The sequence below is a fragment of the Chaetura pelagica genome, unplaced genomic scaffold (genome assembly GCF_000747805.2).
Source record: "Chaetura pelagica isolate M959 unplaced genomic scaffold, ChaPel_1.0 scaffold3, whole genome shotgun sequence".
NCBI lineage: Eukaryota > Metazoa > Chordata > Aves > Apodiformes > Apodidae > Chaetura > Chaetura pelagica.
The window spans coordinates 6695912-6712721 of NW_009952974.1; the positions used below are offsets into that span (position 1 = coordinate 6695912).

Genomic DNA, 16810 nt, shown 5'->3' on the forward strand with positions numbered 1-16810 from the left:
ATGAGGGGCTGGGCTGGGCTGGGGTGGGGAGTGACAGGGCAGGGTGGGGGCCTGTAGAGCGATGGGAGGTAACGCTGAGGTGGGATGAGGGGCTGGGCTTGGGAAGTGAGTGTGGGTGCGGGCTGGGGAATGAGCGGGCAGGGCTGGGAGAGAGGGTGGCAAGGCGGGACGGGGGGTGACACTGAGGTAGGATGGGTGTTGGGGGGTGGAGGGACTGGGCTGGGAGGGGTGGTCGCAAGGCAGAGTGGGGGCCTGGAGAACGATGAAGGGTGGCACTGAGGTAGAACGGGGAGCAGGAAGGACAGAGCTGAGACAGGGTGGCAAGGAGAGGGCTGGGAGGACGGTCGGTACTGGGCAAGGGTGTAACTGAGCTGAGGGCAGTGGACTTGATCAGAGCTTGGACAGAGTGAAGGCCTTGGGGGATGAAGGAGCAAAGTCGGACGGACAGAACTGGGGGTGAAGAGTGGAGCTTGATTGGGGGTGGTCAGTGCGAGGGCAGTGTGGGAACACGGGGAGGAGGAGGAAGCTGGGGAAGGTATTGGAGATTGCAGTGTGGACGCTGAGGGAGCAGGGCTGGAGAAGAACGAGCTGGGTTGTTTGCCTTGGGTAAAGCAGCCTTCATCAGAATGGGCCCAGCGTGGTGCCAGCACTGGTACAAAATGTGTGGGGTGAGCTGAGGAACAGGAAGCCTGTGTGTGGAGCTGTGACCTCAGTCTTTTGCTTTGGGGATAGGGAGGAAATTCCAGCCTGCCCCCCTTAGTTGCCTGGAACATGCAGGCCCACAGCTCTGTCATGGCCTCTGGTGCCAGCCTGGTGGGTGTCCTGGCCTCGGGGGGGCTGATTTGCACCTGCATCTCTGGCTGGGATAGTTCAGTCCCGGGGGATTGTGTGGTTATTTTTACAGTGTATTGCACCAGGGCTGTAAAGGTGCTTATCTGAGCACAGCTTAGCTCGGAAGAGAACTGCTTCATGTAAATATCCTTATCTGCAGCTGAGCTACCTGTGGGCTTGCTGCACTGTCTGCTGGTGTGAGTAAACACCAGGCACCTTTGTACGGAGAGAAGACCTTGAGAAGCAAAGCACAGTGATGTTATCTCTGGGGTGGAGCCTGACCTGGCGCCTCAAAGAGCTCAGCCCAGGCTGCTTGGGAAGGGACCCCCCCAGGAGGTGCCTTTTTCTGTGCCACCTTTTTCTCCAGTGGCTTTTGGAGCTCTCGATCCTTTGTGAGCACAACTTTGACAGAGGCTGTTTCCTCTGCTTTCCCCTCTCAGTTGACTTCAGCTCAGGTTTTTGGTTTCGGCCTCACAGACTGCGCTGCCTTCTGAGAGAGCCAAACTGCTCGTAGACTTCTTACTCTTCTTGAGCCTGATCATTTAAGGCAACAAGTTTCCCCAAAGCAGAGGCACTGGGAAGAGAGAGCTCCCATGTGATCACTGTGGTGTTGCATCTACATCCATTAGAAAATATTACCTATATGGAGGTTTTATGATGAATCCGTACTGAGGCACTTCCTGATGGAGAGAAAACGCATGTGTATCCGTGTGTTGGTGCAAATATGTCAATGGCAGTTGGTGGGTTTAAATGTGCTTTGAAACCCTGACTCTCTATGACCAGAGCTGGTCTCTGCACACTCTGCACGGGCCTGCAGGCCCCCAAAGTTTCCATTTTGCTGTGCAGCAAAGCCTCCCTCCTTGTGCACCAGCACACTTGCCCAGCCTCCTGATCGTTCCTGGAGCACTTCTTACGGAAGCTGGTGGTGCTCTGTGTCTGTTTTTTACTCATCTACAGTGTGTTCTTTTCTTGAGATGTCATTTCTAGATAAGTTTTGTGCCTTGAGTTGTTGCTTGGAGGAGAGGAAGTTATTTACTTCTGCATTTTCTTCAGAGCTTTTGCCAGGGCCCTTCTGTCCATGCAAGCACAGACCAGAAGCAGGTCTGAGATGTGCAGGGAGGCCTTATTTTTTTCCCCTCTTGATTTCAAGTCTTCTAGGGAATGGCTGTTATGCAATGTTTATTCATATGATTTTTTTTTTCCTTCCAGCAGCAGTTCTGGGATCATTCCATGAAGCCTGGTGGCAGGAGGGGATTAGGTTTATTTCACTATTTTGGTGATGGTTTTCCTGAGGCGTGTCCTGGCGACACACATAGAGGACAGTCAGGGCAAGGTCAAGCCTTGAGGGATTTGATGCCTGGGAGGAGTCTGGACATGGTCCTGCTGTAAAACAGGAGTGGGGCAGATGCAATGCTCAGATTTGTCCACAGTGGTTGTCTCAGAGCCAGGTGTGCCTGGTGGCTTCAGTGCCAGCACAGGAGTTGGGCAGGGTGGGCTTTGTTTCCAAATCCTTCACCAGAGTCTTGTTCTGTGTCATGGGCTTTGGTCACTCCCCTCTGCTTCCTGTGGTCACTCTGTAGCTGTGATCCAACAGGCTCCCTGCAGAGCTTACCTAGACTATCATCAGGTGAGGGACAGTTGGTGTTTCACTGTATTGTGTAGAACTAGGTCATATTTAGAAGTTTGAGCCGATAACTGCTCGTAACATTATTGTATTGTCATATAACATATGTTGAAATCTGCTCTGCATGAAGGTCCCTCAGCTGTCTCTGGAGTTCCCAGCATGGAAGATGCCTTGGCAGCTGCAGACAGAGATCAGCCCTCGAGGCGCAGGGCCTAACCCATGTATGTGTCCTGCCTTGTCAAGGTCCTTGGGGCCTGGCAGCATCCATCCATCTGTAGGATAATTCCAAATCTAGTTCATTTTTGTGGGCAAAACCCATGGAAATCTCACCTTCTTGGACAATCACCATTGAACATTGGTGTTTAGATCAAGGTGGTGACAGGCAATGGACTTCAATGCATCTGTTTTCTTTTTCTTTCTTTTATATCACCATTTCTTGTTTTAAATAATTTCCTTAAACCAACCACATGTTTAAATAAAAACCTAAACCTACCAGAATCTGCTGAAGTAACTTGGGTTGGGAATTTGCTGGTGGAACTTTCAAGCAGTCGAAGTGCTGCAGTGGGGGGAATACATGGTCAGTACGAAATGAGGCAACTGGTGAGCTTTTACAAGTGTCAAGAGATTAAGCTGTTCCATAAGCTTTTTTGACTTAACAGGTTGCCTAGAATCTGGAGTCACACTTGGCTTTTCCCACTTCTGCTAGAAACATGATGGGAGGGGATGAGCTCTACCAGTTGAACAATTTAGTTTCTCATCATTGTTTCCCTTTGCTAACCACACAGGAAGAAAAAAAACCAAAAATCCCATACAACAAACAATTTAAGTGTAAACATTTTGATGACTATCTTCTGTGTCTGGTGAATACTTGTTCTGTTTAACACATGGGGAGGAACTGTGTCCCAAAACAGATTCACCATCCAGTTTTGTCCTGCTCTAATTTAACTGACCCTAGTAAAACTGATGCAGGGCTTTGTTCACTTTGGTTTTCCAGCCATACAAAGCTTGCTCTGAATCGCCAGGTAATTAATCATCCATCTCAAACTGTTACTTAGTATTTACCCACTGTGCAAAAGAAAACAGACTTGCGTAGCTGAAGAACAAGTACCTTTTCCCATGGTTGGGGGTGGAGGGAAGAGAATCTCAGATAATCTTTGGGTTTTTTACAGCCTTTAGCAGGTAGAAATCTGCAGACCTTCAAGGCTATTAGCTGCACAGGAAAAGAGCTGAAGCTCGAACTTCCCTGATGCAGAGCAGTTCCTGAGAGATGGGCTGAAGCTGCGGCCACGTTCTTTGTGGCATTTCCCATTTGTGGTCAGTTTGGTGCTTGTTGGCCGGAGAGCTGAGCCCTTCAGACGGGGAGGCTGAGTGCTCAGTGAAACTGGGTAGCGTGAGCTTTGTGTATGTGATGTGACATGTGAAGTGAATTCATCATGGGGAGGCCAGTGAGTGTCTAGAGGCTGGGAAGGTAGAAGAGCTTCAGGTCTCGCCAGGCACCACTGGGAAACTCCCTACATGAATGGCTGTGGTAATCCATGGCTCCAGCACTTCAGAGGAGCTCAGCAGCCCCACCAAAACCAGAGATTGCTCCTCTGCCAACCCCTCCTTCTTGCTGACACAGGCATTTCCATGGCTTCAGGGGAAACAGGATTGGGGAAGTGACCTAGGTTAAAATTAAACAGGCAAAATGGGGTATTTTTAGCACAGATGAGTTTCCTCATCCCATTCATTGTGTGAAGGCCTCTTGCCATGGTGCAGCTGAGGAGCAGGGATCAGTTCTTCCTCCTTCCGCAGCAGTGGCAGGTGCTGACTCAGTGTCCTTGGAAGCTCAGCCTGGAGCCACACGTCTCCCAACAGGACAACCTCACTTGCTGAAACTCAATCTGCCTGACTGAGGAGTGCTAGGGCAATGCCACTGGCACGAAGTGTTACCTGCCCTTGGGTTCAGTGTGGCATGGGTCAGCAGTAGGGGTAAATCTTGGCTGTCCATGTTGACTGAACGTGCTGTAGGTGTTTGAGCATAGCTCCTGGGCTGCCACAGCACATCTGGCTTCAGCTACCAGGGAAGGTGACTTGGCATAAATGGCGGATTGTGAACCACCTCTGTCTGGAGCTAGGTAATGCCCTGCTTTTGAGAAACAGCGCAAGGAACAGGAGGGAAGAGCAGCCCAGATTTGTGAAATGTTAGGCTTCCATGGGTTGTATTGTCATGTCTTCAGCCTCAGTTTTCATCTCAGGTTTCCAAGAGGGGCCTCCTCTGTGTTACCCTCTGTGGACATTTCTTGCTGCAGCCACCAGTGCTTGACACCACAGAAAAGTGGAGATCAGTTGCTGTACTGAAGAGCCATAGGGAATGATGTGTGTAAAATGAGGCTCTTCCCTGGAGACTCACCACAGTGTTGGATCATTCCAGCAGAGAACCGTGGGCTGCCTGCCCACAGCTAAAACAGAGACAGGCAGGGTGAAGGCCTGGCTGGAAGCAGACCTGTCTGTACCTGTACACTGTGGGGCTGGCCAGTGGTTTCTCCACTGGGAATCCCAATGCCTTGCCACCAGCCAGCCTCCTCCAGGCTGCCAGGCCCACTGCAAGGGAGAAGCTCTGGCATGAAAGGCTCATCTAACCCAGAGGGAAGAGCCGGCGGGTGTGGGGGCTGCCGTTGTGCTGCTCAGCATCACCCTGATGGAGCACTCCTGCTCATGGTGGGTGTGCTGCCAGAGCTACAGGAGTTCTTTGATTTCATACACTCCCACAGCTTATGCAGAGCAGCTTTTGTTAGCTGAGCAGGGCCCAGGAATGAAGGAACAGTCCAGATAATTTTAGACATTGTTCATAATTTTTTTGTATTGGGGTGACCTTTCTGTAGTGAAAGCCTGCAGTCTGTCACTGGATCTGGCTTGCTCTCTCCAAGCTGTGCATCAGCTCCCCCCCACCTCCTCTGGGGCAAGAGATTAGAACATCTGTATGTCTGCAGTTTTGAGAATAGTTGCCATCCTCCTTTATTTGGTGCAGGCCTTGATTGTGACATGGGAGATGCTTCAGTATGGTTGTTGGCCAAGTTTGCATTTAGGTCTGTTTAATACAGAAGATGAGAGCCCAGTATAATTACAGTCTCTGTTCTTCTCTTCTTAAATTTGTTGTAACATATGGCTGGGGGGCTCTGTGGCCTGAGAACGAAGCGAGGAAGTTTGGAAGTTGTCCGAGTCAAAATTGAGGAAATGCTGTCAGAAAAAAAAGATTTGCTCTTGCTCTTAAGTGCTTATTGGCATCTTTCCACAGGCACCATGGCTCTTCGTAGATGTTCTGCTGGGGTGAAAAATCTGATTTGGAGCTGGCTTTATATTAGATATACAGAGTGTAGGACCCATTTGGAGATGAACAGAAGGAATGCAGGCAAGAAGACATAAAACCTGTCAGGGCCTTTTGTGGTTACAAGTAGATGGCTGATAGGATTTGGTGTGGATTTGACTTCAAGCCTGATAAGTGTTATCAGAAAATGGACTGCTGCTGCTGCTTGGAACAGCTGCCATTTTAGCGTCTGAGTTCAGGCAGCATTTTGTAGAAAGGTCTGGTCTGGATCTGGTATTTAGTGCAGAGAGGAGCCATCTCAGATATTCCTGGTATGAGCTGTTTTATTGTCCATTTGAGGCAGAGGATAGCAAACAGGGAAGGTTCCTGGGAGAGGCTATGGTTCAGGTAGTGTTGATGTTAAGGAGCTTGCAGAGGTCCCAGCTGCTCTCTGCCCTGGGAGCAGATGGGCTGCACTGTCTGAAGTCCTCCAAGCACAGTCAGGCTTAGTGTGGTACTCAGGGGGAAGTGGTCATGTGTGTGTGACCTGCAGTGCGGTAGCTTCTCTGGAAGCTGGATGTGAGAGCTCTTCTCCCTTCTGCCTGGGGACTTTTTGACGGGGAAACAATCATTTGGGTAGCAAAAGGGGTGATTTTTCTCTTGTAGAAATGTTTTAAGTAGCAAGGAGAGTTTAGGTGAGGTTAGACAGATAAATAGAAGCACTTGAAACTTACGGGGTTGTAAGGCTGCTGAACTGTGAAGGACTCAAAGAGCTTGCTTTGTTCCAGCAACACATCTGATATGCTTCCCTGTCCTCCCCTGGGCCAAGCCAGGCCTGGGTTACTTTGGTGTATGCCAGGCAAGGCAGAAGAACCACCCTGCAGTAGATGAGAGGCAGGGCTGTGAGGAGCTCTGTATGCAGCTCACGTGAGTGCTGGCTTCTCTGAGCCTGTGCCTGGAAGTGGTTGAATATTCAGCACTCAAAGTTCTGCCCAGTTACCTGCTTCTCCCTTGGGTATCTCCCCTTCTCGCCATCCCCAAGTACAAGAACCGCTCGAGCCACTCTGTGTTAAAATAACTTCTCTAAGAAATCCATGCTGGCTCCCTGAAACGTTCAGAAATGTGCTGTGTCAGCCGTAAGCTTTTGTGTGCAGAACAAAGGCTGTCACACAGAGCCATTAACTGGCTTTGGGTACATGGTGTCACATGGCCTCTTAAATAGTGTGATCGGTTATCCTCCTGCCACCCCCTGGGGTACTGGGCAGGGGAGCAGGGAATCCTTGTCCTTCCTTCAGAAGACCTCTCCAGTGCTTGCTAGCTGTCAGTTGCTCCCCTGCATTGCTCAGAGGCAGGTGGTGTGTTTGGAGGCTCTGCTAGAAGCCAGGACTCCAGGAAGCATCCATCAACTTTGCCTGCATGGGCAATGGAGTATGAGTGGTGTAACTCTCAGAACAACATGCATCCTCCTTAATATTCCTAGCTCTCATGTGCCTGACTGTGCTATCTTTAAAGCTTCCTACATAGGTTTCCTTTTTTATAAAACTTCATACTGCCATCCAAGCTGATTCCCAAGTCTGAGTGTAGTGCTCTGAAAGAAAATGTCTGCATTGACTGACTGAGTTGGGATCAGTGGGATTTTCTTTCATCTCTGCTCTGAGTAATCCTCAGTGAGCAGAAGTGGCTTGGATGTGACTTGAGGAATTGCTCTCCTTTCCAAGAGCCCAGGTTAAATATGCAGCCAAGGATGCCCTCCCAGCCTCCATCTCAGGCTCAGCTCAGAAGGGTAGATGAGAGGAAGAGAGGTCACAGGTGGCTGGCACAGCTCCTAAACTAAAGGCCCCGCTTTGGGTGCACTCACACCTGCTGCTTTCAAGTGTGTGGCTTTTATCTTCAGCAGTGCAGCACAAAAGACAGAGGTTCTCCAGCCTCCTGACAAAAAGAGCTGTTTCTTTTCACAGCTAGTAACTTTGAAGAAGCAGCAACACCTCGTTATTTCCACTTAGGGCCTATGGCTGGGGGTTAATTACTCCTTCACCCAAGTAGAATGTTGTTGACCTGTTGGTCTGGGATCAGTGCTGTTGAGTGTCTTGGTCTGCCTATATTGCGCATCATGAGTTTTAGCACATTGTGGTCATTGCTGGCATCCAGGAATGAGACTGCCTGCAGAAAAAAAAAAAGCTGATGGAAGAACAGTGCTTTCTGCTGTGGGGAAAAAAAAAATCATTAAAACCTTTCCAGATTATAGTGAAGGAAATTAGATATGGAGTCTCAACACCCTGGCTTTGGCTTGACTTATTTCAATACTTTGGTTCATATGGGTGTAATTGAACTCTTTTACAGGCTAATTTCTGTTAGCAGCATCATTAGCCTGTACTCTGTTTCATACCAGCCACTTTTGAAAACAGCAGTAGCACCCTGGCATTTTCATCCTGTTCTCATTTTCCACCCCTGCTCTCTGTGGTGTAGGTTCTTCTGCATCGCTCCCTGTTGGAGAATGACCTATTAATACCCGTTTTCTCGGAGCTGCCAAAGCAGTTGCCAATCCCAAAAAATCACCTTTCAGAAGCAGTTAGATCTTTCACAGGGTCCTGTTATTCCAGAGATCATGGACACACAAGCAAACAGGGTTTGTTAAGATGTTATTAAATCTTTATACCTACAGAGTAAGACATGATGTTCCTTTGGCTCACAAGGAGCTCTTGTTGCTGATCAGGAATCCCAGAGAAGACACTGGGCGGTGTTAGGGCAAACACAAATCTACAGTTTTCACACTAAGGCTTTGTGTTGGGGTATTTTGGAAGGGATGTGATGGGGCAGGATGAAATGCACATCTGGAAAGTTTCCTTCTGTGGTTTGCTGCTAACCCTGAACTTGGAAAAGTGGTCTTCCCTGCAAGTAAGTTGTATCAATGTGTTGGCAGAGCTGCTGGTGGTGGAGGAGGTGGCACCGTGTCAGGAAGGACTGCTCAGCTGCCAGGTCCCTTCCATGAGCTTCCATCACAGGAGCTTGCAGAAGGGTCTCTGTCCCTGAACCAATATCGTGGCTGTTCTGAACAGAGAATGTGCTGGTTAAAGCAAACTCCTTAGTGATAAGTAGCTTTCTCAGACATTTCTAACTGGAAATCTGCAATCTTAACATCTGTTAATAAGCTACAAGTAATAACAATCTCTGCCAGTTTCAAGGCCTGTATTATATCATCTAGGGTAAACTGGTGCTTATAGAAATGGGAAGAAGTTAAAGATCTGTTGTCAAAGATTATCTGCTAGTTGAACAACAGGAGACATGAAAAGGGTTTTCAGGTAGAGAGAAGTGTGACATTGGAAATTAATGCTCTTTCCTTCATAGCTTGGAAGCTTCTGTCTGATTTCTCGTTTGCCTACTTTGTTTCCTTTGCTTTTCAGAAATAAACCAGAGGCAGTAGAAGTAACATTTGCAGGTAAGATCCACAGTTCCCTTGACTTCTCTGAAAAAAGGGTTGGCTCGAACAGCCTTGCCCACGGTGACACCTTGTGTGCCCAAACTGACCCAGCACCACTGTGGTGGGAGGAGAGCTGCCCAGGGGACACAGTGTGGACACCTTGCAGCATCCCCAGAACTGGGGCTTTGTCAGCTGCCTCACTGTTTTCTCTCCCCGTGGAACTTTCCCCACAGCAGTGAGTTCAGTGGTGGCATCACTTTGTGTGGTAAGAGCTCTCTTACCTCCCCTGTTCTCCAGTCCTTCTCAATGCTCTTTGTTATTAGGTCTTTAGCACAGTCTGATTTGGGTTGTTAGAAAGCTCGCTTGGGGTGACAGGCAAGATGAATTCATTGTCTGAAGTTTGCTCTTCAGCATGAGTAGTGCCAAGAAAGTTCAAGTGTTCATTCAGCAACTGTTTTTTTGCTTCTGTTATCAAGAGTCTGTGTAAGCTGCTGAGCTCTGTGGGGAAGTGGAGCTTGGTCGGTAGCTGGAGGGTTGCCTTTCTCTGCCTCCTGCCCATTCTGCAATGAAGTGGAAGCTGTCTCAGCAGGCAACAGCTGAGCTGCCTTTGCTGGTAGAGATGTTCCCTCCTCCAGGCTGCAGCTCTGGCCCAGTGGGCATGTCAATCAGTTTCTAGGCTGGGCGTGTCAGTCAGTTTCTGGCCATCCAGAAGGTTCCCATCTCTGTGTGTTTGTATCCTTATGTGTTGAGCACAAGCAGATTTGCCAGGAATGTTAAATGACACTAGACCAAAGCTTTCTGTGATGTGCAGGTGTCAAAACTGTTTCAACCATTTGAATGATAACAGGTCTGCATACATGACATTACCACTTAATTACAGGTTTTTCTGTTGGTGTTTGTGTAAGACAAGGAACAGGTGGAACAGTGTTTCTTTATGCAGTTCCTAGAACATGTAGGAAAAACCTTCCTCAGAAATAGGAATGGTTTCCTGTTCCCTCACATTTCTCTCACTTGCTTCACAGACTTTGATGGAGTCCTTTACCATATTTCAAACCCCAATGGAGACAAGACAAAAGTGATGGTCAGTATTTCTCTGAAATTCTACAAGGAACTCCAGGAACATGGTGCTGATGAGGTGAGTGAGCATGTCTGGACCTTGAGCCTGGAAATGTCTTAGCATGGACAATGTCCTTGTGATGTTAGTGAATCTGACATTTAACCCTTAGAGAAGCAGCTGTGCTCCCATCTCATGCTGGTCAAAGGAGCATCCCTGTGCCAACCAGGAGTCCCACTTTGCTGGAAGACAAGGGCAAAGTGTTTTCATGCTTTCTCATTAGTAAGAAGTCATCTTGTAAGACCCTAAAACCTGAAAGGCACTCATTTTCAAAGTCCAAATGAGCGTGAGGCCTGACCCTGTAGAAATAGTTTCTCTGACTGACATGCTGAGCCCACAAGTGAAGGAAGGTGCCAAGACAAATACAGAGTCCCATAGTGCTGCTTTTCTGACACTTGAGAGAGGGTGATGGGCTCCTGCTGTGTGTGCACTCCTGTGCACACACTCCTGTGTGTGCTGGCCTTGATCTGCAGGCTGTCTGGTTCCCTTTTTGCTGCTGCTGTATGAAGTAGCAGGTTCAGTTCCTGTTGAATGGGCTGGGGCTGCAGAGGGCCATTTATGGTAGAAAGAAGGAGCCTTTCTGAGCTGTGGTTGGGTGGTGAGGCAGGAAGTGTGACTCAGTTCCTGAGTCAGTTTTCAAATCTCCGAATGTTAGCAAATGGGGTTTACCCAAGGCTCTCGAGCAGGGTTTTAACTCTGGGTTTCTGTCCTTGGAGGAAAACAAGGAAACTGCTCCATGAATTTATTGGGAGTCTGGTGAGAAATGGGATTTGAACCCAAAGTGAATTCTTGCAAGTTGCTACAACACCTACCAATGTCACAATACCTATGGCCAAGTGTCCTGTTTTCCTGGTTCCTATATGCAGAGCTTTCTAGGAGCAGCATGGCCTGCTACAGAGCACTGCAGCAGGAGCTGCCCCACTGGAGGTACTACTGCTGGCAAACAAGTCGAGCAGCCCAAATGGTGGAGCCCTCCCAGCATGCTCAGGGAGCATCAGTGTGGTGCTTCATCCCACAAAAACTGCTGTGTGGGCAAGTGGCTGACACCACTGCAGCTGCTGTGGTGACGGCTGGAGCGCAATGGTCCTCTCTGACCCTGGCTGCTGTGCCAGCCCCATTCCTCCACAGGCCATGCTGAGGGTGCAGACAGCTGACAGGCAATTCCCCAAGTATTGAGAGGACGATGGGATTTCTGCAGTACTGCCTTGGGAGTGATGACTAAATAGAAATTATATTTTTAAATCGCCATTTAGCAAACTGTTGCTTTCTCTACTTCCCTGGAAAAGGTGGAGCTCATTTCTACTTCATCTTTGGTGAAATCCCACTGTGAGGAGCACAGAGTGGTGTTCCTGCTAAGACCTTGGCCACTGCAGGCAGTCAGGCTCTCTGCTGAGGGGAGGTTTTGGCATGCAGACAGCCCATGCATCCTCTCTGTGTGGTCGTGGGTGTCATCACAGGAGGCCCAGTTCTGCCACAGCATTATTGTGTTCTTCTCTGTGAAATAACCTCCTGTTTCCGGCCCCCTCATTTACACAGATCTATGGCTCAGCTGAAACCTGCCATTGATGTAAAATTCAACAGTGATTACGTTTGAAGAAAGGTTTTTTGCTGTGCTGTAGGCGGCTCTACTTCTGGGAGGCATCCAAGCTGCTTGGTAGTCTCTTCTCCATCCCCATCTGTCCCGTGCTATAGTCTGAGGCAGGATGAGCTACTGCCTTGCTGCACTGTGCCTGAGCCCTGCTCTGAACTTGCCTTTCTGCAAGGAGAGGAACAGGGCATGCTTTGCATCTGCCTTCAAATGGGAGGGAGGTTTGTAGCCCTCAGATCTGTTGTGCTGAGCTCTGCTCACAGTTCTCCTTTGAAGCTATGGGGTGTATGGAGAGGGTTTTATTCCCCACACAAGTTCAAGACTAGCAAGAAATTTTAAAAGTTCAAGTTTTGAGTCCTGTCCTGCAGCATGTCCCCTGTCAGTGAGGTTCAAGGAGCTCTGCCTAGAGTAAGAGCAGCCAATAATACTAGAAGCAAATAACTTAATATTTGTCCAAGTTCAGTTAGACTGGGGGAGGGTCAGATGCTGCATTTTATGTTTTCAAATTTAGACCAAACATGGCCTGGGCTGAGCAGGAGAAAACAACTCTGATAGCTTGTGCTTTAATTTCTTCCCTAGGTATTGAAGAAAGTCTATGGAAACTACTTGGTAAACCCTGAATCAGGTAGCCCTGCTATGACGTTTACTGTGTGTGTCTGTGTGAATGCAATTCAAAAATTACTTAAGTCACCCCAGAAATGCTCGAATGAAGGCTGCACTCAAAGAGCTTGATATCTGGGGCTCTCTGTACAGTGAATAGCAATTTAAAAGGTGACTCAGGTACATCAGGGCTAAAGCAACTTGCAGCCCAAGGTGTAATTCTTGATGCAGCCCTCCCCTGGGAAGCCTCTGTTCCTCACGGTTGGGGTCCTTGTTCTTCTCAAAGAAAAAATGAGAGACAGGAAAACCATGGTTACCTGTGACAGCATCTCTTCCTACTCACTGCAAAAACCTGGGAGCTGCTCAGCCAGCATGTGTGTCTGGGAGCTCAGGAAGGAGCCCCAGGAGCATTGCCATGGCCATATGCCAAGTTCAGGCATGGCTTCTGGTTATGTTTGGAATGGGAAGCTCTCACCCCTGGCACTTCTGGGAGGGCTTAAAGCAAATGTGGGACTGTAAATGTCTCTTTACAGAAAAGGTCTCTGGCTGCATTAAAGCCCTGCATAGGTTTTAAGGTTAGTGACTGTCCCTCCCTAGGTTACAATGTCTCTTTGCTCTACGATCTGGAGAACCTTCCTGCAGACAAGGACGCTATTGTGCACCAAGCCGGCATGTTGAAACGCAACTGCTTTGCTTCGGTCTTTGAGAAGTATTTCAAATTCCAGGAAGAGGGGAAAGAAGGAGAAAAAAGAGCTGTCATCCACTACAGGGACGATGAGACAATGTAAGTGTTCAAACCAAGCAGCGCGGGAGTCAGACAGCTGTCAGTACACGCTCTGCTCCTGCCCACAGCTGTAGGTTGTGGTGGAAAGTCAGGAAGTCCTACTGCTGCATACTTTGGCAGGGTAATAGGGGCCTGTCCTTGGCTGTCAGAACTATCTGGTGAGAGTCATTATTATTCCTTGGGCTTCAGGAATGTTACACAAGAGTCTCTGTTAGTGGCAGCACTTGTGGCTGCGTGCAGGAGAGGACGGCTCCCAAGAGGAATGTTTTGCTCCCTGTAAATATTGTCTTAAAGGAGGGGAAATATTCAGCAGCCAGGCCTGTGAGTGGTTGTTGTATCTACTTGACTTTGTCATGCAATTGCTTCTGCATCTAGTTGCACTTAGCTCCTGTTCTCAGCTGGGTTCTCTTCTCTCACCCACCTGCAGGTACGTGGAGGCGAAAAAGGACCGCGTCACGGTTGTGTTCAGCACGGTATTTAAGGATGATGACGACGTGGTGATCGGAAAGGTGTTTATGCAGGTATGGAAACTAAAATATGGGGGAAGGGTCTGGGCCTTGATTGAAATGCCTTCTTACCTTGAAGCAGCATTGCTGAACAAGCATGTGTTAGGCTGAAGTGAGCTCGCAGGCAGTTTAACGCATGTAAATGCTTTGCAGGGCTCCCGGCTGCACTGGGATGGAGGAACCATGTTAATAGGCAGAGGTGGTGTATTTTTCTGATCAAGGCTCTTGTTTTGGCATCTTTATTATTGATGGTATTGCTCGTATGGAAAATCAAACATATTACATGTTATAGACGAGAAACACTACAGTGAAGTCTTCAGTATCCACCCTGAGACCCTGTAGTGTTGTAGGCATCACTATCCAGCTGAGGAGCTGAGCATGGTGGGGAGGCTGTACAGGGAGAAGAAAGGGTGAGGAGATGTTGTGTTGTACCTGGGATGGTGCCGAGAGTTGTCTGCACCTCGAAGTTGGTTCTTGCTAATGCTCAAATGCTGCAAGAGACTGAGCAGCTCAGCGTGGATGTTCTCACATGCCACGATGGGCTGTCCAAATTGAGCTTCTCAAAACTATAAATTTGCTTAGTTTGCGGGTTTGAATCAATCCTTGTAATGCCAAGTACTTCTGGACATAGCTACCCTTTGCAACTACCACTTAACCAGGAAACATTCAGAGGCCTGTAGTAAGCACCTTGTGTGCCTGTTAGCAGCTGTGTGCAGCCTGTGGACATGGAGGTATTTGCTTACAGCTGGGGAAGGCCCAGTGTGTGCTGGTACGTGTATTCATCCATGTTACTGGCCCACCTTGTTCACCTTGAATCTGCAGAAGCACCTGGGGAGCCTCATGCCACAGGCACAGCCATGGAGCAGGGCACTCCAGGGTGTTCCAGGGATAGAGGAACTTTAACCCATCTCTTCAGGGCTGTCAGGCCATGCTGCTGACAGGCTCATGGATAGCAAGTCACTGGCTCAGTTTGCTGGATAACAGTTTACCTGTGTTGGGGTCAGTACAACAGGGTCTGTAGTGCTAGGAGTCTTATCTCATAGCTCTGCTCTGTGTGTTCATTAGCTCTGGCCAGGGAATCTGCTCTGGCTTTTGAGTTTTTTACCACCAGTGTATCTCACAGTTTGGAATTCAGCTTTTAAAACAGGGAGGAGGCATGAGGCGAAAAAAAACCGGGTTTGTGAGACTCCTGGGGAGATGGGAGGGCTTCAAAGCAGCAGCTGTCCCAGAGCCTCCATGTCCCAAGTTCTTGGTTTTTACAACAGCAAACCCTGCTCCTGCCCAGCCACAAGAATTTTTACTCTTGAGTCACACTGTCTTCTTCCCTCCAGCTATTTCTGTTGCATTATGCAGTTGGGCATGGTGACTGCTCATCTGAGCTCTCATGGAGAAAATTGACCATTAACTAACCAGTGAAGCCATTTGAACCGTGTCACCCTCTGGCATAAGCAGGTGGAAATGCAAGCTAAGCATTTAATTAAGGAAACCCCAGTGAACTGCTTGGTCCTTTAAAAGGAGAATGGATGCTCACAGGGTGACCTGCTCTCAGAAGGGAGGAGAGGCTGAAGGTAGCTGATGATGTGTAGGTTGGACTGGGGGTAAGTGAGGCAGAGGGGAGGCTGCCCTGCCTCGGGGCATGAGAAGGGTGTCAGGACTTTCCCAGCCCTGTAGGGACAGCCCTGTAATTCCTGAAGTGTGGAGCCAGTTCCTTTCAAGTGAGGTGGGGGTCATGCTGCTGTCAGAGTGGTTCCCTGGCAGAAGGGACCTCCCTGACTGGAAGTATTGTTTCAAGATGCAGAGAAAGATTAGGAGGAGCTGGCTTTGCACACAAGCCTGAAACCGTGCAAGATGCCTCTTAATGCCTAGGCAAAGTACTCCTTTCGTTCTCAAATGGCAGAGCCTTTGTGCTCCTTTGTGCCATGGAGACCTCACAGCCCTTTCTGAGAATTCCCTTTCCTGGGAGGTGATGGGCACTGCCCACTTGTGCTGGAAGCATTTGTGATGCTCAGACCAAGATGTCAGACCAAGTTGTCCCTTCCACAGAACACCCATGGCAGGAAGGGTGACACTGAAAGAGACCCCAGCTGAGGGATGGCACCAGGGACACACATAAACCCAGGACAACCCTGTGTTTTGGTCTGGTATTGCAGGCCAAAACCAATTGTTTTGCAGAGGTTTGGCCTGATGGATTTGGCCCGTTCTGGGAAATCTCCTGCTCAGTTGCCCTTTGGGAATGGGGAAACAACGTTTGCTTTCCCAGTGTCTTGCTGGAGTGTTGCAGTGGGACTCACCTTCACTTTGTCTTGTTCAGGAGTTCAAGGAGGGTCGCCGGGCCAGTCACACAGCCCCACAGGTGCTCTTCAGCCACAGGGAGCCACCCTTGGAGCTGAAAGACACAGACGCAGCCGTCGGTGACAATATCGGCTACATCACCTTTGGTGAGCAGGCAGCTCTGAGGCCTGGGGACACCTGGGGAGTGGAGAGGTCCCTGCTGCTGCACGAAAAACAAACAGAAATTCACCTTCCCTAGTGTTCCAAGTGGGTAATTTGGGTTGAAGGAACTCTGGAGTGGTGTTCTGCATTGCCTGCCTGCTCTGGTGTGTCCCTTTGCTGTATCAAATCACTTCAGCCCTGCTCAGGGCAAGAAAGTGTGGAAGTGGACAATGAGCCATTTATAGTGTCTGCCTACAAAATAAGTTCCCAGTTTAGGAGCAAGGGAAGGGTGGCTTTGCTCTAATGTTGTGGAAACTGGAGGTTTCTTATGGGAGGTTTCGTGTGAGTGTATTTGTAGCTTGTCCAGCTGCAGGCACGTGAGCTTTGCTTGATTATCAGAGGCCATCAGCGAGCAGGAACAGGGAAGTGAGTTCAGCTTCTCCAGCTCCACCTCTTGGCTCTGGGCCAAACACTTCTGATGATCCACTTTCCCCAGCCTGCAGAGGTGCTGGCCAGCACAGCCATCAGAATTGGGCAGAAATTCTGAAGGCTGAGCTGAGGAGTCCAAACCCTGCCCTGTTCAAAGGGAAAGGTCTCTTCCAGAGAAACTGGGGGTCAGCATTGGA

General features: G+C 49.0%; 1 protein-coding gene across 1 annotated transcript in view; it reads left to right on the forward strand.

Moving 5' to 3' along the window:
• Positions 1 to 9023: 9023 nt before the first annotated feature.
• Positions 9024 to 16810, forward strand: part of ARPC2 (actin related protein 2/3 complex, subunit 2, 34kDa) — a 10685-nt gene continuing 2898 nt past the window's right edge. The window contains 7 exon segments of the mRNA XM_009996244.1: positions 9024 to 9040; positions 9143 to 9177; positions 10182 to 10294; positions 12441 to 12486; positions 13059 to 13245; positions 13673 to 13766; positions 16063 to 16189. Of these exon segments, the coding sequence (XP_009994546.1) occupies positions 9024 to 9040; positions 9143 to 9177; positions 10182 to 10294; positions 12441 to 12486; positions 13059 to 13245; positions 13673 to 13766; positions 16063 to 16189 (619 nt within the window).